A 27,982-nucleotide genomic window follows, 5' to 3' on the forward strand; every position below is an offset into this window, starting at 1 on the left:
TACCCCACTTGCAAATAGGTTTTTTTTTTTTTTAAAGGTGCCCTAGAATTAAAAATGTAATTTACCTTGGCATAGTTGAATAACAAGAGTTCAGTACATGTAAATGACATACAGTGAGTCTCAAACTTCATTGTTTCCTCCTTCTTATGTAAATCTCATTTGTTTAAAAGACCTCCGAAGAACAGTCGGGATCATTAATATGTACGCCCCCAATATTTGCATATGCCAGCTATTAGCCAGTATTAATGTCTGGATCTGTGCACAGCTGAATCATCAGATTAGGTAAGCAACAATAGTGTGAAAATGGCAGATGGAGCAATAATAACTGACATGATCCATGATTACATTATATTTTTAGTGATATTTGTAAATTGTCTATTGTCGTTAGCATGTTGCTAATGTACTGTTAAATGTGGTTAAAGGTACCATCGTTTATTACTGTATTCACGGAGACAAGAGTGCCACTATTTTCATTTTTAAACACTTGTAATCTGTATAATTTACAAACACATCTTCATTCTTTATAAATCTCTCCAACAGTGTGTAATGTTAGCTTTAGCCATGGAGCACCATCAAACTCATTCAGAATCAATGTAAACATCAAAATAAACACTGTACTTATGCAATTAGACGTGCTGCATGACGAACACTTTGTAAAGATCCATTTTGAGGGTTATATTAGCTGTGTGAACTTTGTTTATGCAGTTTAAGGCAGTCGCGAGCTTGGGGGCGGAGAGCACGAGAATTTAAAGGGGCTGCAGCCTGAATCGGCGCATATTTAATGATGCCCCAAAATAGGCAGCTAAAAAATTAATACAAAAAAATCTATGGGGTATTTTGAGCTGAAACTTCAGAGACACATTCAAGGGACACCTTAGACTTATATTACATCTTTTGAAAACACGTTCTACGGCACCTTTAAGCACAATTCTGACAAAAGCTAGTGATATTTATATTTAAAACAACTTGTTAATGTGTCAGTGCATATACAGAATTATATTTAGTTTTTGAAAACAACAAATGATAAATGACACCAAATTGTTTTTAGAAAATAAAAAAACATTTACAAAGAAAAGGGGAGCCATCCGAAAATTTCTAAAGGACAACATTTCGTCAACTACAACAATCTGAATCTGACTGGGATTTCTTAGTGTTGCCGTACAAAAAAATTTAACAAATTTATATAAAGTAAAATGAAAACAGATCAGCAATGTGGAGAGTTCAATGCCATTGTCTCGTGCACAGAAACACATGCAAGACTTCACTAATCCTTAACTAATCAGCCTGAAACAGACTCAAACTAATGCCACAACACACACACACACACACACGTTGGACTTCCATGTTTTATGGGGACTTTCTATAGATATAATGATTTTTATACTGTACAAACTTTATATTCTATCCCTTAACCCTACCCACCACAGAAAACTTCTGCATTTTTACATTTTCAAAAAGCATAATTCTTTATGGTTTATAAGCTGTTTTACTCATGGGGACCAAAAAAAGTCCACACAAGGTGGTACTATCTTTGTGGGGACATTTGGTCCCCATAACATAGGGCTTAGCCCACCCCCAACACACACACACACAAACCTTAGTCTCTAATCCTCCCCAAATGAATATAACCAAACAAGGTCAAAGTCATCTGATCCAACAGAATTGACATCAGGGTTCTAATCAAGCAAACATTCCATATAAAACACAAGCAACTACTCTACTTTCAAAACTACTTTTTAAAAATCTTTTCTAATTTTAATTCTATATAATTGGTTTCACTAGAATGGAGCTTGGGGGAGTAGCAGGAATTATTTATTAATGTCTGGCACATTTACATCTAGCCTACTTGTACCCACCTCGCCATCTTCCGCATTTTCTTCAATAACCTGATTAATAACAGATCAAAGCGAAATACCTTTAGGAACACGCATATACATGTGTATTTTGGGACACAACATTTCTGTGTACCCACCTCCTTCTCCTCCTCCTCCTCAGGGGCCACTACAGCATCCAACTTTATTTAAAAAAATATTTGTTTATCACATATGCTATATATTTCTAGAGTCTGCTATCATGTTGACTAAGAGAAAATTCAAACCGTCAGATTGACAATCATTCTCAACAGCTAAAACACTACTCTACTTTTCCTACCAACTAAAGAGATTAATTTTTAAAAATTCTAGAGAGGTCTAGTCATACCCTGGCTTCCTCTGAGGCAACCTGATGAGGAAAGACACAAATGCTGCTTTAACATCAGCCAAAACGGTAATGAATGCAATACGAGCCAAGTATAAAGAAATTATCAAAGAAAAAATAAGCAGCTGTGAAACCCCTTACTAGCACTTTGTTATTTATATAATTCCCAAATGAACCTGCAAGCGAAATGTTAATTGTATAAAAGACAACACGACAACGCTGCATCAAGCCCATCCGGATACAACTGGGAAAGAGTTCTGTTAACATGCTGAGAGAATACAGGTCCCTGATGTCCTCTGATGTCCCAGACAAATGAGGAGAGGACAAATGACTCCTGTGCTTTAAAAAGGTCACCTTTCTCTGCTGCTCTCCTACCTGTTTGGCACCCATAGATTCAAACATCTTCTCAAGCTGGACACGCAACTGCTGGACATTATTCATCAAGACGCATGGCTGAGGACAAACAGAGAGACACAGAGATTTATTAGGGAAAAAAGGACAAAAAACATATACTTTATTCTGTACTCAGTTAATGTGTTAAATGCAAGCAACCAGATGCAAACTATATATTTTAATATCAACATGGATGTGGAAAATAAATAAATACCTTTTTTATTTTATTTTAACCTAAAATATTCATTAAGTATTAAATAATTATAACATGACATAATGTAACTAATATAAAGTATAATAAGATAAATAAATTTTTTTTAACCTAAAAGATGAATAAGCATTAAAATTACTAATATAATTTAACTAATATATGGAATCAAATTTGTAATATGATAAGTATAAGATGTATGTACTGTATTTATTATATTCATTTATATTTTTATTATATAAAAAGATACAAGCATTATATAATAGTATATAATAAGATTTATTTAAATAAATATTTATAAATAATAAATACATTAATATTTACATAAAATGAAAAATGGTTTATGACCATGTGATAACGCCTGTTTTTGGATAATCCAAAAATCCTTCACAAATGAAAGAGCAGGGAGAGAGATGTATAAGAAAAGACAGCAAACTAACAGAAATGTCAATGTTAACTACCAAGAGAACAACTTACAATCTTCTCCTTATCACAATAGGACGGGAAGCTCTTTTTCAAAATGGCACTGTACTGCAGGAGGACTTTGTCAATGGTCTGTGAAGACAAAGGAATAAGAACTGAGCTTAACGTTTTTCAAAAGTCAAAATGTCTCTGTAATAGCATTACCAAACAAACAAATGAAAAAGCAGGCTAACATTTCATGAAATCTAGTAGAAGCTCTCTGGGACAATCTCAGCACTCTGTGCTTGCTACCATGAAACTGCTGGACATCAGCCCAATAAACTCCCCACATGTCTGATAAACATTCTTAAGGGGACTATGCATTTCTATCAGAGACTTGGTCTGGGGACTGACTGAAGTTTAATGGAAAGGGCCGCATTAAGCATTTTCATTTGATTACAACTGAATCTCATTCTTGACAAATGTTTTTGTTCCATTGATATTCTTCATCTGCTCTGCACCAAGATGCCCTTTGGCTAAAAAGGGGCCATTCTCTCCGAAATTGCAGATAATTCTAGAAACGAGATAATACTCTTGACAGTCAGCATTTGCTCTGACATGAATCTATTTGTAATCAGATTAGGAGGGACGCTGGTCCACCTTGGCGAAACGGCGGCTGTAGAGGGCCATGACTTTGGGGTCGGGACACTCCAGTTTTTTGATGATCTCAAAGCTCTGGTTGAGCTGGGTGAAGACGTCCACCACCGAACAGGAGAAGAGAGCATGTTCTGATGTCTGCTGGAACTGTAGAGGAGACAGAAGCACATAATTTAAATGCCATTTCTATTCATTTTTGTGTACAAATTCTGCAAATGCACTTGAATTTAAAGGTCAAGGGCAAAGAATGATTACTGGACAATTTCAATGATGTATCCCTCACTATGCAGACACAAGGGTGAGCTGATCCTGTAACAAGCAAGAATCTTATTTGTGAACAAAACACCTAAAATTAACAAAATTGCTCTGAGCAACTTGCATATGGCAAAACTTTTGAACTCTTCAACAGTTTTGAAAGGCAAAACGACCAGTTTGTGGGCACAAGAGGACAATTAAGCCCAAGAAACACTTCTGTGATGATAATGTGTGAAACATAACAAGCTATTAGAGGGAAATTACGCTGAAAAACATCTTACTCCATCTTTTTTATCTCTCTCCAGGGCTCCATGCATGAACTCCATGGACACATCCTCATTCTCATCCAGCCACTGCAGCACAAACTGCTGGAACCACCTGGAAAACAAAAGACATAATGTGAACCAAAAAAACGCTTTTGTTTCTGAATGTGTTTGGTAGTTGAGGTGATGAAGAGCTCACTCACGTGGGGTATTCAGGCACAACTCCCTTGAAGGCTGGTAGATCCTTCACATATTCGTTATACAGCCATTTGACCTTGAAGTGCAGGTTCATGTAGTCTGCACTCTTACATAGTCGGTGTTTCTCATGTTCTATGGAGCAAGAATATTTGAATGTCAACAAGTATATTTGGTGGCTAAACAAAAAGACAGGATGACGCACAAGATTTAAGTTTGAAGTTGAAAGAAGTTGGTATCTCAGATATACCGATTCAATGGACAGAACTGTTACTGACCTTCCATGGCGTATTTCATATCTTGAGAGAACTGATTCCACATGACCTCTGCACTCAACTTCCCAACGTTCAGTTCCTGAGGAAACCTGTGGAGAAACAAGAACAAAGAGTCACATGATGGCAGAGCAATTGAGTTAGATGAGGTGTGTATACATTCAGGTTTGTGTGCAAACTCACTGGTTTAGGACAGGGGTGTAAGAGTTTCGGTCCTCCTCAGTGATGGACACAATGAGAGTGATGAGTTTGGGCCAGAAGTCTAAGTTCTTGATGCTCGGGCCCTGATCTTCTGGGGTGCACTCGTCTTTATGCTGGCCAAAAACAAAAAAAACATGAATCATTTACATGGTAAGATAATTAATGAATGAATAAATTATTATTATTATTGTTGTTAAAATTATATCATTTAAATTGTATCATTTTATGAACAAAAAACACACATATGGTGTTTTGATCATAAAAAACATGGATGGATGGATGGATGGATGGATAACAAGAAACAAGAAAAGAATGACAAAAGAACAACAAAATTACTAAATCTAAACTAAAATGAAAACTGAAAATATATACACTTTTAACAGCAACACAGTTTGGTGACACTAGTCGCAGAGAAATGGCACACTTCAGCTTTAAATCTTGAGAGTATGCATAAATGGTAGATGGTATAGGAGTGACTGTCTTACCGTATCTCCGATTTGAGGATATTGGCGACTGTACAGCTCTTGACAGTTGTTGAAGATGTAGTCATACGTGGAGTTGAGGCAGGCTTTGACACAGTCTCGCACAACCTGACTGGCTCTCGGGGGACTTTGCAGTTCCTGGACCTGTCCAGAGTAAGGAGGTAGAGATTATATAAAGGACAAAAGGCTTAAGAATCAAAACCGGTTCTATTTTTTTTCCCCTCGTTCTTCACCTTCATTCTGAAGAAGGTGATGCTGGTCAGGAGGTCCACTGTAGATTTGAGGTCCTGTAAACGTTCCTTGCTGCTCGCAGGGAAGTTGTTCTGAGAAACAGAAGAGACAAACACTGAGAATCTGCATCTTATGAGATAAAAAATAGGTTGAAAAATGAAAAACCACCAAAACTCACTCGATACATTGAGAGGTCAATGCGCAGGGAATTGTGCAGCTGATCCAAAAGCTTGACAAACCTTTCTTTCTGTTAGAAGAGAAAAATGAAGAAAGATTTTCAGCCATCCAGGGCATTGTCACAGAAATATTTAATTGAGGCATATTATGATACTTTATGATACAGTACTTTTGTGTCCTTTTAGGACATTTATAATATGAACTGACATCCACTTTTTGTTGTCATACAGATGGAACAACATGAGCTTGAGTAAATGATGATTTTGAGTCAACTAACCCTTTAAGTGCTACTGAGAATATGGCATTAGCAACCTTATTTTTGTCTGCAAACTAATAACATTAAACAACTGACACTGTTGTCTTGACACTATAATTCAACATAAGCTCATTGGAAAAACTTGCCTCTACCTATATTTCTGCAAAACTCAAATTCCTATACAGTACATATTGTTCAATGCAGTTTCCAGCTGAAATTAACACTAGAGGCAGTAAAACACAAACAAATCATATTTCTTTTCACACAAGAGTAGATTATCGATTACTGTTATGACCTCAAGACACTTTTATCATAGTGCATCATTTGTAAACTAATACATTTTGATGTTTGCATCACATAACCAGCTGGATATGTGTGGCTATTCTGATATAGTAAAATTGCTCTGTAGCTCACCTGATACAGCACTACACTTGCTTATGTATGACTCCCGTGAAACACGAGTCATGATAAAAGAGCTCAAAGACTTGTAGAAGCAAGCTAAAATGACATGGTTGCTTCAACAAATGTGTTTTTATCTCACGTTTGCTTCTATTAACACTATCGGATAGGTTTAGGATTTTGCGTGGGTGATACGTTATTTTCAAACGCAATAGAGCATTAACCTTTTAGCGCCACTCACTGGACAGTAATTTCTGAACTACTGCAATACGTACAACAACCAACATAATAAAAAATAGCCAGATTCACGTTCATCTGCTTTGTATAAAACTGAACGCACTTTAAGTGGCACTCACTGGACATTTCACTTTGAAAGTGTCACGAAAGTGCAAGAAGCATTGCAAGATCATTTTGCAGAAATTTCACCACAGCCACATATTTCCAATGAGCCTGGGTTGCTATAATTACAACTTGCAATTAGCTGAAGTGTTCCAATCCATAACGGTGATATTGAATTGTGTGTCCCATGATGCTTTACTTAGCTGGTCTATCGATACAAAATAAAGAAAGACTGCCGACAATAGACACCTCCATTTTCAAAATGGTCTTTCGATTTTGTCTTTCGAATTTCCTGGTTGATGACCTGAATATGTTTAATGGTTTAGTGCTGATACATTAAACTGTCAACTTAGGTTCCATCTTATGGGTAAACTCGCACCATTTAATAAAATATGGAAAGAACCACTGAAGTCTCTTGGGATTATTGAAGATTCCAGCACATACCCATAAGGGGACAAATGTTGTATAAATTTATATAAATATGTTGATGTATACTGGATATTTGTTTTTTTATTATTATTGTTTTCTTCCATTGTGTTATAAAGAACATACTTTGATGCTTTGAATAATCAAAACTTCTGGTCATTTATAAACCCTAATGGTCTATTAAAGCTTTCAAAGTGGATAGGTGAGATGTAAAGCTTGATGGTAACAGTTCAACTTTTGACTGTGTTCATGTGAAATCATACTTATGCATAATGCATACATACATTTTTTTGTTTTGCCTCTGTTCCATCATTTTGTCTACTTCCTCCATCATTTAGAAGTATGATTTCACATGAACACAGGTTGGTCAAAAGTTGAACTATTACCATCAAGCTTTACATCTCACCTATCCACTTTGAAAGCTTTAATAGACCATTAGGGTTTATAAATGATCAGAAGTTTTGATTATTCAAAGCATTTTCACTATTCACATCGAGTCAAGATGGCAATTGTTTTTAGTTCGGTGACAGCTGTCGGCTTTTTGTTTCACAAGTAAACATTCACTGTAAAAAAAAAAATAGTTGCAAGTTGCAAATGAAAACAAAGACTACTGTAGTATGTTTTACAGGAAAATACAATTTCAGTATTTCTATTTCAAAATTCAATGTTTAATTCAATGTGTTACTTGCCGTTTCTTTGTAATTTTCGGTGAAATTTATTATCAAAGTCAAAGTAAAAATATGTTTCAAAGTATATCCTACACCAAATTCCTTTCAATGTACTTAATCTTTGCAAAAAGAATTAATTACTTTGCATCTAAAGAATTTAAATAAGTAAATAAACAAACAAACCCTGTGTCAAAAAACAGACTTGGGGCTCTATTTTAACGATCTGAAACGCAAGTGTCAAAGCGCGAAGCGCAAGTAACTTTGTGGGTGGGTCTCGGCGCTGTTGCTATTTTCCCGGCGGGATAAATGGCTCTTGCGCCCGGCGCAAATCTAAAATGGGTTGGTCTGAAGTAGCTTCATTATTCATAGGTGTGGTTTGGGCGTAACGTGAAATAAACCAATCAGAGCGTCATCCAACATTCCCTTTAAAAGCAGGTGTGCAAGTTCCATTATGGATTGCTATTATTATGGCGTATTTACCAGGCGCACGCCAGGAGCGGTTCACAGCCGAGGTGACTGATGTTCTTGTAAGAGCAGTGAAAGACAGAGAAGTTGTGTTGTATGGGGATGGGAGAAACCCACCCAAAATAGCGTCGGTTAAACAGGTTTTTTCACATCTTTGTGGCACACCACAATGATTTCCGTCATCTCATGTGTTAATATTTTTTTAGTGTAACATATGATTTGCAAAAATAACTGTTGCATCTGTGTAGATTACATGAGCAAAGTGTATGCGCGTTGTGCACGCTATACATTATGGTCAAGCATGCGCCCTTAAAATAGCATAATGAACAACGCGCAACGCGCCACTGACTTTAGACTAGGTTTTTCCTGGTCAGTGGCGCAATTGTTTAATGGAACAGGGAGCGCAAGTTCATTTACTAGTTTAGCTACGTGCTTCTGTGGAGGGAAAAGCGCGCTTTGCGCGGGTGCAAAATAGGAATGACACATGCGTCGGTGTACAAAGTCAATTGCGCTGGGTGCAAGATAGGGTCCTTGGTGTAAAAAAAAAGACCTTCAGAATGGACTATATGTATGTGTTCTTTACAATCTGAATGTTGTTTGATAGTTGAACATACCCCAAAGTTGGATGCGGAAAATCTGTCACTAGCGGAGACATTGGTGGATGCAGTGGTGTGGGCGTAGTAGGCGTTGATGTTGGCCAGCAGGGTGCTCATCACAGCAGGGACACCAGGACACATATACTTAGACGAGAGACATGCAAAGTGCCTGTAAACACAAAGACAGGGGAGATGCAGAGAATAAACAGACTTCCTTTCACATGTACACATACACTTTGTGCAAAGAATGACAATCACACTACTGTAGGCAGCATTTTTAGACCTAGGTACGCTGTCGACACAAAGCTGTTCCAAAAGACTGGCAGCAAGTTCATACTGCCATCAAAAAAAACTCTTTAGACATTTTAGACATGACATTTATTCTTTTAATCCCACAAAGCACTGCAACAAGCTCAGTGAAAAAAAAAAAACTCCAAAATGGTGGACGAGGTGACAGACTTGTTAATTATAAAGAAACCTAATAAAATACATAGCTAAGAGTAATTATAAATGCAATTAAATTAAGCTTTACAAATCAGTCACTTATTCGCGGTTTTAGTTTTAGTGTATTTATTTTTAGTTATTTTAGTACTTAACTAATATATGAGAAATGTTGTTTTTATGACTAGCTGAAATAAAATAAGTATAATGTAAAAGTAATGTTTAGTTGAGGTTAACAACAATAACCCTGCTTATAAGATTCCATGATGGTTAGGGTGCCTATGTAGGCAACACTAAACAGTTTGCAACTGGGTGAAATAAATACATCAAGATGAAATGTTGAACTGAGACTTTTGGCTCTCACTCAGTGGCAATGGCTCTCCACAAAACATCTGTCTGAGAGGCCCCTAGTTAAATCACTGCTGATTGGCTAGGTAGAAGGATCTGTCATTGCTCCAACTGGCCTTGTGGCCCATTCGATGTGAAATATGGCCGCTTGCGTGCACTTTATTTGAGCGATGTGCTCAGTTAATGAGCATCTCCTCACACTCCTGACGCCTGATCGAGACTGACTCATACTAATGCCATTAACAACCACAGACACGAACAGCACTCAGGAGTTCATTTCTTTACTGCTCTACTTACTACTTAGAAATTTTGACTGAGATTTATTTGTCTTTTGTGAGTAAAAGACAAATCAATGAAATATTAGTATGAATATAGCAAATAAAAATAGGTGGATGAGGGGAAAGAAATATAATAAACACAACTGATGACATTATGGATGGAGGACTAATACATACGTCATGGCTTGGTAGATGGATTCAATCCCATAGCGCATTGCAAATTCATCCACTATCTCTTGCGGCACGTCGTCAAAGTAAACCTTCCAGGCGTCATCACCACGGGCTTCTGGGATTTTCACCACACCCTGACCGAGGACATCTGTTATGTGATGAAAGAGGTTCTACGAGAAAGAATACATATATGAAATTATTGGTGGCTAGAACCCAAATGTCAAACATCAACTGTGACTGATAATGACAGATTTGTGCATGTAAATGCATGTCAGGCAGATGCTGTGGTGTTTGTGAGCTGGTTGTGTTGCCCTACCTCATGCAGACAGGTGTACTGGACATGGTAGGGGGCCACTTTCTCTTCACCCTTAATTTCAACGCTGATCTGAAGACGGATGGCACCAGAAACAGCAGACTTGTCCGTTCTTTTCTCTGTGGTGAGAGATATGGATGAATATTTACTGTATGCGCAGATATGTTTTACCCCAATGAAACAATGCAGTAAAAATATGTGCTCAGGGTTAGATAGATAGGATCTGAATGTGTTTGTTTGTGTTTGTGTGTGTGTGTGTGTAATAACACCTTGCCAAACGACTGCTAAGGCAGTTTTTTTTTTTTATTGAAATTTCAGATTTCAATAGGACAGTAACAACAAATAAAAAGTAAATTATAAAATAATAAATAGGTTAGCTATTCATATTTACTAGTGTAAATATTAGTTTTAAATATGGATATTTTTCTTACAAAACGCATCTCTTCACTTCAGAATGCCTTTATTAACCCCATGGAGTCTTATGGATTACTTTTTGAATGGATGAATGCATTATTTTTGGCTTCAAAACGCAGCCCCCATTCACAAACATTATACACCTTGGAGGACCAAGAATATTTTTAAATATATCTCTAATTGTGTTCGTCTGAAAGAAGATAGTCATATACATATATGACATCATACATCTATACATCATACATTATTTCCATTAAGGGGAGCATAATTTTTTGGTCAAGATCTTGTATTGACAATGCAAGAGGTGAGCACTCTATAAAGTCTCCTCCAGCACATACTAAAGACTTACACTGAGGTTAAGGTCTAGACTCAGAGGTGCACTAGAAACAATGAATCATACACTTGAAAGTTGATTGTTAATTCACAAGCACAGCTGAAAAAAAAAATAAAAATAATAATAATAATAATAATAATACACAGGTTGATCTTCATGACCACGCCTCTGAATTTTTTTCAGTAATTTAAACCACTACTACAAGTTTCACTAGTGGTAGAACTGGTTCTAACTTATAATAATCTAACAATTAATATAAAATAAAGCAACAAGTAACAAGTCACAAGAATCCGTGCGTTACAAAGATGTTACCATGTTACCAACTGCAGCAACAACAAAATGATTTAAAAAAAACTAATTTTAATAATAAATTAAAATGTTTAATGAACATTGATCTAATAAACATTGCTTTTGCCAAATAATATTGCTTATACTAACTGTAAGATTATCAAGCCAGTGTTATTTTTGTAGTATTTATACACTAATATAGTTTATTCATATTTTGAAATAGCTTTTTTCTTTTTATATTTTCATTTTAATTTTCCAAGTATTTTGTTATGTGCTTTTTCATTTTTTAATATTTCCGCTTCATTCTTTAGCTTTGTTCTCAGCTTTATTAAATATTTATGCAGCTTTAATTTATTTCAATGTTTAATATTTTCATGTTTAATACAGTATGTGGCTTTTCCCTCTCCAAACAGAAAAATCCTTTGAAGGTCTTTTAATAGAGACACTGTGTTCTTCTTTCCCTTACCATTTCCCCTGACAGGCAAATTATTGGGATAATTTATATGTGTCGGCTAAGTGGAGAATTTCCAACTGGAGTGGGCTACATAATAATCAAGGAGGATATCTGTTCTGAAGGAGGGAATAGAGAGAGAGAAAGAGAGAGAAAGAGGATGATACGGGTAAGAAACAGACAAGAGGACGTGAAGCTGAATTACTACTATTGAGAATAATTGTTACAGCAGATGTGGTGGCCAGAGATTCAGAGGAAGACGATCAGAACAGTAGAATGGACTGTAAAAATGAAGACAGCAGAGATGAGAGAATAAACAAAGATGAGATCCCATCAGAATAATGGCGAGACGTGAAATGAAGAAGAGGGAGAGATAGAAGCAGAATTTGGAGCAGTGGATTTCATGGCTGGGACGTCCTGGAGGCCTCTAGGCTGCTGCACACTGGGGTAATTGGGCGAGAAGGGACGTGCTGTCAGGTTGGGAGATGTGGGTAATGGAGTACACACACAAATCTTGGAGGGTCACGTCCACTTAGAGACAGGCAGAGAGTTGGGCTACACATAATGGTCATTCATCATTATGAACAATTGCCACAATGCAATAACATGTTACATGTAGAGAATTGAAATACATTTGCATGATGTTAGAAGACTGTCAAACCACATTATGGTTAAAAAAAAAAAAAAAAGCCTTACCAATACGAATAATAAAAACTGACAGATTTTATATGGAAAAGAGCAGCGCGAACAAAATTCTCAGAATTTCTCCTTTTATGTTCCACAGAAGAAAGAAACAAGTCAATGTGAATGTTTTGTGCTCTGTGAGTGCCTTGGGATTAATATTTCAGTAACAAAATAACCTTTTTCCTTTTATAGTGAAGTCAAAGCATGGCAGAGAGGTTTTTCACAAAAGACCAAACACATTAAATAGATGCATCCAGCCACAATGACAGCACAGTGTCATCTGAGGAGATGCTTTACTCTTACGGCTAGTTTACACTGACTCAACAAACACCAGCACACACCAAATTCTGTTGAGTCAGTGTAAAATCAACAATGGTTTCATTTCAACTTCTGAAGTTTAGAATAACTGAAATGTTGCCAGCCGTTTACGCAGAGCAAAGCAAGTCAAGTTCTTGCATATCCTGCAGTAAGAACAGAAAATCTTAGATGCAGGAGACATCAAACAACCAGTTAAATTTCACCCATTTCCCTGAACTTCTACATTACTGCAGAAAGATAGACAGAGCAGAATCAGGACAAGGTGTAGGCTGATCTGAACCTGCATTTCTCACATGAGCACTAAAGCTTAACATACGAAAAAAAGAATCACAGACACAAAACAAAAATGCACTAGCTTACCCAGGTTGTACCAGACATCCATTTCTCCACTCAGCGTGCGCACCTCAATGATGCTTTGGCCCAAAAAGTCGTCAGATTCTCTCTTTAGACGCTGCTTCACTCGTGACTTTATGTCGTCATCTTCATCCCAAACACGAACTTTGATGCGATCTGAGGAGTTGTGGCATTCACTGACAGACAACACATAAACATTTGTGTTCAAGTAGTGATGCACTGAAATAAATTTTTTACCGAAACACCAAAACAGAATCATTTAGTTGAAAATAGTTTTTATATTAATCAATTTGTTGTTAAAATGTAAGAATTTAAACAGGGCAGTAATAAAAACTTGATTTCATGACAGATTTATTTAAACATTAACATACATTAAATTGTGAAAAACAGATCACGTCAAATATAATGAATAAGTAATATAATGCATACATTTAGCTTAATGCTCCTCTCTAGAGTTCATTCTTCTAGCTAACTATCAAGTTTATGGTCATTAAATGGCTTTTTTGAGGTAAGTGACATTGCTATCCACTGTTGAAACATTGATTGAGCGATTACATGAGACATGACACATTTCAGTAAGTTGTACTGTATCTTTCAACATACCTTCTGATGTTTATTTATGTTTAAGATTGCTGTAACTAATAGTAAAGATGTAGAGATGATCAGGTAGTTGCTTTCTGGACAGAGTGCTGTAGAGTTTCTCTAAACTTGTGGAAGGTTTTCTATCTAACAATAATCTAAAATTCGTATTCCAAACTCAAGGTACAATTGGACTGAATAATATTTAAAGCAGACCAGTGGCTCAACCAGAGCCTGTTCACTCAGACAAGTTTATTTCGTTACTGAAAAGAGATGAAACTGAAAACTGGGTGACACACATTCTGAGTGAGAAAGCCTGGGGCATGAGGAACAAAGAATGACACTTCCATCAAAGAGATGGTCTCTGATTGGTCGAATTATACTTACAAATGAAACTTCTCCTCCCAGACAGGATTGAGGTTGCCGTAGATCGTCTTGGTCCTCTTTTTGGTTTTACCCACCTGGACGGTCACGTAGGGGTCACTGGAACCGGTCTTATCTTTAGCCTGTAGCCCTTGAGCACAGACAACTATAACCGAGACAGAGTAGAAGATGGGAAGTCATCAAGGTATAGATAAGAATTTGTGCTGTGCACCTTTTAGAACTGAACTGAGACTTCTGAATTTTTAAATAGCTGAATCTGAATTGAATTTGAATTGAATAGAGTTCAAATGGAATTAAAGGGATAGTTCATCATTCGTTGTTTACACAGAGCACAAACATTGTAGGTACGACGGATAATCAAAATGTTACTTGCACTTATCCAGATAGTTCAAACCGACTTAAAACTAAAGGATTACGTTCTTTCGCACAAACTCATTCGGGAGTGGTGACTTTCCACGTATTCCCAACTTCTGAGCCTGCTCGCCTGAAGTTATGGTTGATTGATCTTCGGCTGGATATCAACACACCCATTAACATACTAAAGTTGTCGAGGGTCTGCAGCGATCATTTTTCCCCTGATGATTTTACATACCCAGGAGAGGATCACGTATGACTTAAACCATCAGCTGTGCCTATGGTTTTTCCACATCCAACTGAGGTATGTAAACAAGATCTTTGTATGTGTCCTTTTTATTTGTAAAGCTGCCCTCACTAAAAGTAACTAAATAAAATGTAATGATGTAATAAAACCATATTTTTTAGTGCTTTACTTCCATTTGTATAACAACTCTTGAACTACAGGCACCATGTTTAAACTACTCCAGAGTTACAGACCTCATGCACCGGATGCCATGCGCATGCTCAAGGCAGTTGGACATAATGGTGTATTAGAGGTAAAAAATGATATAAATACTGTTCGGTTTCTCGCACCATCTGATCGTTTCGTGTCTTAGTACATCAATGTGTCATCATGAGCCACAGGGTTTAATTTGGATTTGTCTGTGCATGTTTTTTTTTACTCTCATAGATTTTGTTCCCATTGACATGCATTATATGAATGACAGACTGCAACGGTTGGAGTTAAAAATCATCATTTGTGTTCTAGTGAAGAAACAAAGTCAAGTGAATCTTGGATGTCCTGGGGGTAAGCAGATAAACATCAAATTTTCATTTTTGGGTGAACTATCCCTTTAAATTGTGACCATGACAATGTTAATGATCAATGTTTTGAACCTGTGATGGTGATCTTGGCTGACCATTTGGAGGTTCCATCCAAGACACTCTGCTTGATGGTTTTCATCTGCTGAGCATGGATGGCCTTGCTGACCACAAACACGTCTCGGATGACCTCAAAGATTTCAGGCTTGTTTCTCTCACGTATCTTCATGCGATCCTTCATGGCCATGATGATGTTCTGAGTGCGGTCTTCGGCACCATGTTTGGAGCTCTTTTCAGCCGCACCTGAATGAAAGTGGAAATAATGGTTAACAACATGTTTTATTTGCACAGATTATATTATATTATTATAATATAATATAATATAATATAATATAATATAATATAATATAATATAATATAATATAATATAATATAATATAATATAATATAATATAATATAATATAATATATTATATTATATTATATTAATTATATTATATTAATTATATTATATTAATTATATTATATTAATTATATTATATTATATTATATTATATTATATTATATTATATTATATTATATTATATTATATTATATTATATTATATTATTACTTTTAAAAAAGTAATTAAATAATGAACTGTGATTTCTAAAATTACAATAAATAATGAATAAATAATGTGAATGTAATTCATTAAATAAATGATGTAATTTTTTTCATAATATTATAATGGAATTCTATACTTAAACCACTAAAAAAATGTATCATGTTCTACTTACAAAATGTCTTCCATATTAATACTCACTGAACAACAACTATACAATATGACAAGCTCATAAATCCAATAAACGCCCTGTCTCATAAAATATGTGTGTGTGATGATTATTTTACTGTGAGCATCACCTCTAAATCATTTTCTTAATTTTGGCTAATGGACCCGTCAACAAGGGAGATGTCAGTGAAGGAAGTCAATTTGGGTAAATGAGTTCAACAGGGCAGATGTCTAATAGAATAAAAATAGAGTGTTTTGATAGGACAGAAGTAGGGATGTCCCGATCACGTTTTTTTGCCCTCGAGTCCGAGTCCGAGTCATTTGATTTTGAGTATCTGCCGATACCGAGTCCCGATCCGATACTTCTATAATACATGAAAAACAATAAAGAAGAGCGAAAAAACAGATCCAGGAACAGTGCTTTTCAGGTATCTAACAGTCGTTTTCACGTACAGAAAATGGATAAAGTAATCAAATATAAAATATCACTGCATATTATCTTTACTGTATAAAATAAATAAAGATTAATCATTATTGAAGTTACAAAAACTATTCAGTCAAGAGCAGTGAGTGATTTCTTTGTTATTTGTTGTTTTATTTAACATTAAAAACAGGCAGCAGGAATAGTTTTTCTCCCTTTAAGACATGCACAATCCAGTACATATACTGTTACACATGCGCTGTCTTTCTCGACTAATATACGTTCACTTAAGACATAACCGACTATGTTTGCTAGGATACTCGCTAGGACGGGCATTTTTAAATAATTTTTGTATGAATTTGTCCGCCGAAGCGCAAGACGTGAAAGAGAACTCAGTATTTGCGCGCTGACTGGAATAAGCGTGTGCGCGCTTCGGATGAGCGCACACAAATCTTCTCACAGCGCGTGCGAGTTCTCTTTCGCGTCGTGTTCTTGAAGGTTTAAATCAGCAAGGCTTAAATGAGTTAGTTTAAACACAGATAGCAACGTGTGCTGTTCAGGTCTCACCTGTATCAACACCCGGGTGATGACGGCGTAAATGACTGGACGAGCAGACGGCACTCGCAGTTAACAGTTTACAAAGAGTGACTGTTTTGTCCACGCTTTTTGATTATCGTTGTTGTAACGTTTTGCGCATCCATCGACTGAAACGTACATTATTTGAACTCTGTCTGTTTTCCACGTTGCTATTTTAAACAAACCATACGGTACGGTTCGATATTTTTTTTTTTTACCGAGAACCGTTGCACCCCTAATACATATATATCCGAGTCCTGATCGGGAGGTAACGTCCGATTCCGATCGAGTCTGAAACCACGTGATCGGGCCCGATTTCCGATCACATGATCGGATCTGGACATCCCTAGACAGAAGCTCAGACTTTCAGTGAAAGCACCAGTAACCAAGGCTGTGTCTGAAACCTTGCAAATGTAAAATTCTCAGGCAGTACATGAAGGTAGGAAGATATCAAGCAGGTCTTTTGTTTCAGATATAGTACAAGTGCTCATACTTACGCTGCAGGCAGTCTGCATTCAGCAGCTCCTGACACTTCTCATGACACTTGACCCCACACTCGGTGCAGCGCATGCCCTGCCTTGCGATGCCCCAAAGAAGTCCCTCGCACTCGTAACAGTAGGTGGGAGTAGTGGCCGTCCACACCTCAAAATTGTGAGGTGTGGTACAAGAAATTGGATAGATTAAAGCTTGTAGCGTTTTCTTATACACATGGTTCTTCTGTAGAAGTGAAGAAGTTGGGAGAAAAAAGTAGATAAACATGCATTTAGAAAAAAACAACAAGATGACTGTGAATTATATAGTCAGAGACAGCAAGACGTTCAACTAACCAGTTCCTCATCTTTTATGGAGGAGCGTGAAGCCATCGCAGATGCAATGCCAGCTTTCCTGGCCTGGACCAGAGACTATCATACAAAGAATAGATGTTAGAACAGTGCAAAACCACACAAAATCCCATAAAACACCCCTGGTGAAACAGATATCAGAAACCAAGTGGAATCCAGGTGGAATCCAGATCTAAACCTAAGAGCAACAACCCAGAATTTCAAACTAGGGGTGAAGACTATGGGAGTCCCAGAAATCAAAAGGGAAAGCAATGTCTGTGCAGTGAAGGAATGAGGGGTTAATGAAGAAATCAAACTATCACTAGGAAGCCTGGGTATGAACAGTGGCATCTACAGTAAAACACCCTTTAAAGTAGAATCGAACAACCCACTTTAAAACAGCCCTTTGAAAGTGATGGCCAAAACATGTTAATGTATGTTGGAGGGAAAGTAGGTCAACTAATAAAAGTAAACCAGTGGAAAGAACTTTTTTCTTCTTTTTTTGTTTTGGCTTGCTTGTCCAGTATATCAAGTAAGGTTGTAATGGTTTGCAAATACATTCATTAAAAAAGTTTTATAATATAGTATTCATACAATAAAAATATATATTTTTTTTTTGCATGTTTTACCAATTATAGTTTAATTGTAACACCCTGGAAAAGTTGTTTATTCATTACATTAATTTTACACTGTCAAATTTTCTAGCTGTGTATTTGCAAACTATTAGAGCAATACTGATCCTGTGGATGCAGTATTATCTTGATATACACAAAAAAATAGGTTCAATGATACTGTATGGGTTATTCTGAAAACTTACCATGGCCTGACCATGCAGAGTGAATGCATTCAAAAGAGTTGTAGAGGTTTAAATGTATGTTTTCATGGGGAGGAGAGAGATCAGAGAGTTGATTTTACTTCACTTTATATCTTTTTGAGTCAGAACTTAAAGTTGTAATGGTTGTCAATTATTGCTTATGAAATTGGAAATTGTTCTTAGTCATTTTTGTCTTGATTGTTTTATTTGTGACTTAACATTGTCGATTAACTTTTTATTATAAAACTGACCAAGTAATATTTTAGCAAAATCGGATTTGGATTGATGATGTTTCTATTGGGGAACAACACCATTTTGAGAATTATAAAAACACAGGTAGCTTTTCTTCATTTTAATGCAAAGTAGAAAGAGTGCTTACCACATCGCTAACCAGAGGAATAGCTTTCTTCTTTCGCAGGTCTGGCATACTGTCAATTCCAAATATTCCACTCCCATTTCTGTGGATATCAACACTTTGTAAAGGAGTATTTTCCACGCTTAATAATTAATATACAGACAATGAACACATTAATAAAATGCAACTAACTTCTTATAAATAATTTTATATACTCATAAATAATTCCATAACAATAATATGAAAAAGTAAAATGTTAAAGTATCATTAAAACCTTGAGAGAAACTTACCCAGCTTTAACCCAAGCATGTCTGGAATTATCTCCTTTTTCTTTGCCCTATGGCATCAAAAATACAGTTTAGAATAACCAATGTGTACAAGGGCAGTCAATAACAAAGATCGAAAAAAAAATAAAAATAAAACTTGAACATAACCTAAGTAAAATGCAAAGGACACAGGATTGGTTGAGTTTTACCAAAAGGTCTTAGAAAGCAAATCAAAACAAGTCAACCAAAAACAAGACTTTAATTCCTTGTTGATGGCAATCCTTAAAAATCTGATCCAAATGACTGGCATGCAACTCATCAGATCAGATAAATAAAATGAATGAAAGGGGAAAAAATAAATCAAAATTTAAAGCACACACACGTAAACACAGCAGAACTTGTAACATTGTTTTTTGAACTTGTTAATGTTAATCAAACCCTTAAGTTTATTATAAACTTTCAGGATAATTATATGATGGATACAAATAAAAAAACAAATGAAAAAAAAAAAACTTTTCATTTAATGACAGAAATGAGTGAAACCCTGACATTCACCAACATGTCCCTGTGTTTCCATCTGAGGTGAACCACTTTTGTAATAGCATGAGCATTCTTCCTCATATAAATGGATGTACAGCTGGATAGCTGAAGTTCCCCAAGGGCATGTGGTATGTTTCAACTGCTTTTAAAAGCAACAATGCAGCAAGATGAAGACCAGCATTTCAAATTATCAATAATTTAAAAAGATGGTAAATCACATTAAAGTAAGCAAAACAAAGTAGAAGCAAAACACCACATGTAACCATTAAAAGACACACAACATTGAGTGTTTAAGTCAGAAAATACAGCAAAATCAAGAAAATATTTCATACACTCCAATAAAGAATGTGCATTCAAATAAACTTTGGATGAAAAACAAAGAAAAGATTGAAAAGACTGGCGTTAATGAAAAAAATGAAATAATGACCAAGAATTGACCAAAACATAATCATGACCTGATCATCTTCCCTGCTTCCCTCTGTAAGACAGAGCAGGATAATGAAGAAAAAAAGAAAAAGAACAGTCGATAGTGTTAAAATTAGGGAAGATTCACAGAAAGACAGTAGGAAAATTTTGTTGATCTTGATTACATTTTTAACCAACAAAAATAAAGACAGCTTTCTGAGTTCTGAACAAAAAAAAGTACCTTGTTTAAATTCCTCTTCAGAGAAAGTGTTCTTTGAGGCATTGGCAATCCTGGATAATCTATGTCGATGTCTCTTCTCTTTAAGCACACGTTCAATATTGGCAAGGCACTTCTGGTGATGAGGGTCCTCAAGGGCATGTTCATTGTCAAGTCTATGCTCCACCTGTTTTGCATTAACATCTGTCTCCAGTGTTCCTGAATTAGTGCCCTCTGGACTTATTTCAGTATTACCAGTGCCAAATGCCATTTGGTGATCATAAGACTCAACAATTCCTGAACTCAGACCTGCATGTTTTGGGCTAAGCTCTGGAATACACTGCAGACTGGAAAGTTTGTGATCTGTTAAAGTTTCCTCTACAGTATCTGAGTGGTCTACTGCATAGTATTCAGTTGGAGTATGTGAAGGGGAAATCGTGCTAGGAGTAGATACTAGAGGATCAAAGACTTGAGAATTACGCCGTTGGTTTAGTAACTCCAGCAAATCCTTCCCATGGGAAGAGGCTTCGATGCTCTTATGAGGAAACACAGTGAGATCTAAAGTTGCACCATTAGAAGGTACAACAGTATCTATATTTGACTCACCAGTACTCTCCTCCTCAGGGTCATTGGATTTGCAGGGACTTGAGACTACAGACTTGGTGTCCTCATCTAAACAATGGGGTTCAGGCATGTCAAGCTTCGTCAAGGCTCCCCTTAGAGCGGAGTGGAAGGTTATCATGGCTTTATTTATCTTCACAACATCATATCCTAGATTAGGTGGCTGTGACTCTTCAGTATCTGTAGTTTCAGAGTAATCTGGGTCATATTGATCCTCAGACACACTTGGGCAAACCCCACCTGGCCATTCTTTCTCTGAGTCCATATCACAGAGGCAATGCTCGCAAGAGGAGTGTAGATTTTGGCAACCGTCATCGTAGTCTGTCATTCCAACAGTTGAACAACTAAGGCTTCGGGATGGCCCACTACATGATTCATCAGCATATGCGTCCATGGTGTGGTATCCAGAACTTCGGGAGTACATGCAATTTGATGTGCAGTCACAACCAATGTCACCAACAGTCTGATTCTTAGGATGCCTAAAATCTACAACACTGGATGAACTAGATGGAGAGTCATTATGGTTTCCAAACAGTAGGGATAGGTGTTCAGAGCTGCTTCGTGATGAATGACACTGTGTGCTGCTGGTCTCGCCACCATTGTACCTGTACCATGTATCTGGGTGTCCAACAGTTTCCAATTCATCTGCACTGTTCTGGCAGGAGCAGTAATCCTCCTCACTCCATCCAGTGTCTCCACTCCATCCTCCTTCTCCACTCGCACTCAACTGCATTTCTGAACGTCTCCAACCACTGTTGTGTAGGTCAACTTCCCTAGATTGATAAGTTCCATCTGGATCACGACTGTTAGAACTGTGACCTGAGGATAAGGAACTAGTGCTTGTAAACTCTTGCCCATAAACTCTTTCAAGATGGCAGTAACTGGACTTCTTAAATCTGGAAGAGGGGGCATTCAAGTTGTCAGAAATCTTAGGATTGTGTAACTTGGCTCTTCTAGGTACATCTCGATAATCAGTTTCCACATCCCATCCTGACATGTTAGGTCTGGCCGTTAGAGGTCTACCTTCATTCTTCTCCAATTTTCTATGCTTTACTATTGGGCTATTATTTCTACTTTGTGGGACTGCAACGGCATTCTGCCTACCTGGACTCCTTTGATGAGCCACAACTCTTCGAGGTGATGAATGCCCTACAGCACCAACTGAGTATAGCTCCTCAATTTCCAGCAGTACAGCATCTACACAGCAGGATACCTCATCTACTGAGCCACTTACAGATGTCAGGTATTGTCTCAAATCTGATATCTCCTCTTGGATTTTATTAATCCCCTGCAGTTCCTTCAAAATGTGCTCCACTATGGTGCTTGAGCCGCCTCCTCTTGTCTTGTCTCTGTCCTTAATTTGGCTTGGTTTATTATCCATGGCACCTCTTCCATCTACACAGCCACCGTCTTCTGCTTGGTCTGTGGGCTCTAATGCAGGTCCATTCATTCCCATGATGCACGGGATTGTAATATTGCCATCACTATTACGCCTCCCCTGCTCAATAAGTGAATTCTTGGAAGTTTTAGTATGACTTTCAAAACTACGCTGAGTTGAGAGACTACACTCATGAGTACAGGGGTCTCTCTTTATGCCACAGATGAACATATCATCCTCTATCTCTACAGGAGAGTGATGGGAGTCATAGGCGGTGTTTTCCCCTGAGCCCTGGAGGAATTTCTGAATCTTCTTGCGTAGGCTCCGATTGACCTTGGGACTCTGGGTCCGCTTCTTCCCAAGGTCTCTTTTCTTAGACATTCTTTGCTGTAGTTCGCCCGACCCATTTGTTTCATCTTGCTCATTGGAACGGCTCCGTGATAACATCCCTTAGAATCAGCTGTACCTCAAGTGCTGACCAGAACCTTGAAGCTCTGGTACATGTGATTACAGAGCTGTTGCATTTCACGTACAGAACATGAGGATGTGCTTTTCAGTCAAGATCATAACTGAGCTTCAGGCACACCTGATATTTGAGAACAATGACATGAATAGATTAATACAATTTAACAGACATATTTTGCAATGTTATTGAGAGTGCAATGCATTTCATCAATTGAATTTTAGCATGCATGTAAAAGAATAAACATTTACTCTTGTCCATTTAATCTTTTGCACTTCTTCAAATAAACTATTGCTCTGTTCTAAAACCGAATGAGTTGTCTACAGAGGTACTCCTAAAGGCCTTTACAAAATGCATGCATTTTAATTGTGCAGCCTACAAACATGCTTTATTTTAGATACATTTTAAGGCATCAAGAGTGTTATTTGTGTGGCAGTGTTATTTGTGTGGCAGAGTTGAGTTGCTGCCCATGAAGGCCATTCCAAATTAGTTGGTTAGAATGCTGCCTATTTGATTACGTATTGTACAGTAAGTACACAGGTGAGGCACTGAATGTAGTTTCATAATTTATACTAACGGAATCTTGACAAAAAGTAATGCTACAGGCAAAGGTTATCATAACTCTCACACACCCAAGTAAAAAGTCACATTACAGAGAGATGGTAAGAGTAAGTATATCTGGATCTCTGCCATGTTGCGAAGAAATACCACAAGAGGCAAAACGGATTTTACAACGGTGCTAAATCCCTTTACACCGTTTACTGTGACTAGTCAGCTGATACTGTAACACTTGCCTTAGCTTGCTGATAGTCATTCTACAGTATGACTATAGTTAAAATGTATGCAATTAAAAGAAAGCACTGCAATGATCTTGATCTCCAGAAAACAGCTCAATAAACCATATAAGGTGCAAAGTTTTAAGTGTTTAATCAAATAATGTGATCGTATGCCAACTCTAATTACATTTTTGTTGAAGCAATCTGTTGTAGAAGTCCAGACATTGCCAAACTAGTGAGGCATATTCCACACAGAACACAACATATTATCTTCTTGCCTGTCAGCTCTTCTAACAGTAACTGTTACAGCACGGGGAGGGTGAAAGCCCAGCTGTATTCACTGTGCATCATGATTGTTAAGCAGAACCTGCTGGGTCTAATAGCAGCTTCATCCCATTTCCTGCCTGTCAGGACAAAAATGTTAGCTAGTCTCGTATATATTACGCTGTTCAACTTTTGCTTTTTTATTTATTTATTTAGACCCACCATATTTAATGGTTTTAAGTAAATTCTGCACTACAAATACAGTATAGGTTGCTGCTATCAATGTGATATTCTGTATATCATTAATATATTATTAATATTTTCTATCAATTATTATGATTGCAAATTATATGTTAGGTACTCATGAGTACATCATCTTAGAGTTTTGAACACCATTATGACCTTAAAGGGGACCTATTATGCAAAATTCAATTTGTAAGGTGTTTGAACACAGATGTGTATCCACAGTGTGTGTAAACAACCAGCCTATAATAATCCACCTAGTACTTTTTTATTAATCCCAATTTATCATTTTCAATCTCTCAGAACACGCCGTTTGATATTTCCCCCTACTCCTACGTAAGAGTAGGGAAACCCCGCCCATGACTGGTGAAGATCTGCCCTGTTAGAATAGACACACCCCTGAGTGAGAAGCACAGAGTCCGCCATTTCTGTGTACTCGCTGTATCAGCTAGAGATATACAATGTCTGTGCCAAAAAAAAAAAACATTACAAATGTTCTGTTGTTGGACGTATCAATGAACATACGAGGCTTCATAGACTCCCGCCATCTAAGTCACTGAGGACACCGTGGTTCAAGTTATTACTCAAGGATGAATCATTACAAACCGACGTGATCCTCTCTGAAGCGATACTGGTCACGGGAGAGAGAAAGCGCGCGCACTTTATTATAGTCCATCTGACTTGTTTTACGGATATAAAATTTACCAGTTTATTAAGCACCCCCGAACGCACTTAAACTAATCTATACCTGTTCTGTCTTCATGCAGCATATATTCTCTAGCTCTGTAGGCATCATTTTCAGACTCCGATTTGAACTAAACACAGCTACAGAGAGTTTCTGACATAATTAGTGCATGATATTGTTCTGTCACTGGAGCTCGGAGCATCAGCTCTTGAAGCTCCGCCCTCTTAAACCATGAGCAGCAGCTCATTTGCATTTAAAGGGACCCACACTAAAACGCGTTTCTGCTCAACCTCAAAAAGTGACAAGTTATAAAAAAATTCTCTGTGGGGTATTTTGAGCTAAAACTTCACATACACACACTGGGGACATCAGAGACTTATTTTATATCTCTTAAAAAGGGGCATAATAGGTCCGCTTTAATTGCTTAGTGGTATCACGTAAATTTTTAGTCTCTTTTCAACAATGTTATGAAATCTTTTATATTCAGTAATGATATGGGTTTGTAAACAAAATGCACCTGAAACCACAACTATTTCATCTAATATGTGCTAGCAAGGAAGAAAAAAAAAAAAAAAAAATCATACAAGGCAGTCATTGAAATTCAGAGGCTGTCCTCTGTGTTATTCTCCAAAAGCATTTAATGGCCAACATGATCTTTACTGTGACTCCAACAATGAGCATTTAGGTTGGCAGCTTTCAAGGGCACATTTTGGCTGGCTGCCATTTGACTGCAATAGGCTAAAATGAATGTCAGGGACAGCATGTTTTATGATGGATTTTTAACTTAACATTTAATACAGATACAGGAAATGACATACTTTCGAATAGAGCACTTTAAGTAATATATTAATAAGTTTAGTTAAAATAGCTTAAGTTAAAATTCTACACAATCAGTGTGCCCTAGTTTTGTCTTTTTACTTTTATGCCATAAGAATACTCTGAATTTAATAAATTACTTTTAAACATTCCTATTATAATTTAAACCTCTGCCAAATATTGACCAAACAATTGAGCTGTGCGTTCACATGATAAGAGCCCAGCTGACAGAAACTAATAATTGACACTCTTTGAAGGACCAATGAGGCCATAACTGATATGTGACTAAAAAGGTTTGGTTAAACTTTCTGGATTTAAATGAGATTGTGAACCAATTTCAGTTAGATTCATTCCACAGATAGCTCAGGTATCAAAATATTTCATATTTCTACCTAATTTGCTATTCCAACCAAGAGACAGATATAGTATATGCCTCAGAATTTCTAATAAGAAACTCCTCAACTCTGCCACTGCACTGCACTGCTCAGATTAATTAGCTCTCATTATAGTACCTGTCTCTGATTTACCTACAATAAGTTAAGACATAATATAATAATTCAGGACTCAACAATAAGAATGACTCAATGCAACAGTAATTTCAATCATTTAGCTGACTGACATCGATTAGAATGTCAAATCTGCAGGTCAAAAGTTTGGAATTGCTATAATTTCATTACTATGAAATTATACATGGAATTTTTCCATGTTTTTTTAAACAAGTCTCTTATGCTCAACAAGGCTGCATTTATTTGATCAAAAATACAGTAATACCGTGAAACATTACAATTTAAAATATTCTGATATGCTGATTTGGTGCTTAAGAAACACGTCTTATTATTATCAATGTTGAAAACAGCTGTGCTGAATATTTTTGTGAAAACCATGATGCATTACCTTCTGCTTACCAATTTTAAGTAAGCAGAACTATCAAGTTTCGAGTTTGTAGTACTCATACATGTTGCTCCTAGCTTGAAGTTCTGAGTTAGCGAACTCATACATTTTTATAGCAATTAACATAAGATATTTAGTGAATTATCTTTTTATTTTGAGTTCTTGCAAATCAAATGAGTTATTTATTTCTCTGTAAACTGTAAGAAATAAATGCCAACTTGCTAATTTGCTAACATGTTAACAATAGCATGGTATAGCACTTGCTGAATGAGTACAGCAACTTAAACATGTAACTTACCTGTTTTCAAACCAAGCCGAATGCGCTACTTGTCACCATGATGATAACTCTCCAAAAACCCACATTAACAGAAACTACTAAATTACCATAACAAGACATTAATCACTACTAAATCTCCCTTAACGTTATTCTTGTCCAAAAAACAAAAAACAAAAAAAAACATTAACACTTAATTTTAGCATTTACTCTGTCTTTCGAGTGCCATGAGCAAAGCATGCTGGGAAATAGAAATCCCAGTCCAGTTTCAGTTAAACTTAGTTAGTCTAAATTAAAAGAAATGAGTTCATACAACTCAAAACACTGAAACAGTTCAGTTTACTTGAAATATGTCAGTGTTGTGAACTCAAAAGAAAAAGAAAGTTCCAAATACTCATAACAGTTAATTTAATTTAACTGAACTAATTTGTTCAATTTAAGTTTGTCCTACTCAAACCAATTGAGTATTTTGAGCATTAGGGTTTACATATTAATATCAAAATTTTTTAAATTGTTGTAATATTTCACAATATTACTGTTTTGCTGCATTCTACTCTTTGATCAAATAAATGCAGCCTTGGTGAGCATAAGACACTTCCTTAAGACATAAATATTAAAAGAAAACGTACTCGGTTACTAACGTAACCTCGGTTCCCTGAGATACGGAACGAGTACTGCGTATGGGGAAAGGTCTCCCTTTTTCCCCGCTGCTGAAGCCTTTTTCAATAACGCAGTGTAACTGCACCGTCATTGGTTCACTCATAGACAAGTTGTTGAACCAATGGCGG

General features: G+C 36.6%; 1 protein-coding gene across 2 annotated transcripts in view; it reads right to left on the reverse strand.

The window, feature by feature from the left end:
* Positions 1-27,982, reverse strand: part of unc13bb (unc-13 homolog Bb (C. elegans)) — a 107,837-nt gene that overhangs the window by 18,932 nt on the left and 60,923 nt on the right. For both annotated transcript variants that reach the window (XM_067398135.1, XM_067398134.1), the window contains exons 11-30: positions 19,646-19,692; positions 19,380-19,458; positions 18,193-18,267; positions 17,863-18,082; positions 15,672-15,899; positions 14,442-14,583; positions 13,482-13,651; positions 10,636-10,751; positions 10,326-10,489; positions 9,100-9,250; positions 5,934-6,002; positions 5,758-5,847; positions 5,528-5,668; positions 5,025-5,155; positions 4,848-4,933; positions 4,578-4,704; positions 4,393-4,489; positions 3,860-4,003; positions 3,275-3,352; positions 2,572-2,649 (exon numbers count right to left, since the gene is read on the reverse strand). In XM_067398135.1, coding sequence (XP_067254236.1) covers positions 2,572-2,649; positions 3,275-3,352; positions 3,860-4,003; positions 4,393-4,489; positions 4,578-4,704; positions 4,848-4,933; positions 5,025-5,155; positions 5,528-5,668; positions 5,758-5,847; positions 5,934-6,002; positions 9,100-9,250; positions 10,326-10,489; positions 10,636-10,751; positions 13,482-13,651; positions 14,442-14,583; positions 15,672-15,899; positions 17,863-18,082; positions 18,193-18,267; positions 19,380-19,458; positions 19,646-19,692 — 2,433 coding nt within the window. The remainder of the gene's footprint in view (positions 1-2,571; positions 2,650-3,274; positions 3,353-3,859; positions 4,004-4,392; positions 4,490-4,577; positions 4,705-4,847; positions 4,934-5,024; positions 5,156-5,527; positions 5,669-5,757; positions 5,848-5,933; positions 6,003-9,099; positions 9,251-10,325; positions 10,490-10,635; positions 10,752-13,481; positions 13,652-14,441; positions 14,584-15,671; positions 15,900-17,862; positions 18,083-18,192; positions 18,268-19,379; positions 19,459-19,645; positions 19,693-27,982) is intronic.

This window comes from Chanodichthys erythropterus, chromosome 10, assembly GCF_024489055.1.
Source record: "Chanodichthys erythropterus isolate Z2021 chromosome 10, ASM2448905v1, whole genome shotgun sequence".
Classification (NCBI taxonomy): domain Eukaryota; kingdom Metazoa; phylum Chordata; class Actinopteri; order Cypriniformes; family Xenocyprididae; genus Chanodichthys; species Chanodichthys erythropterus.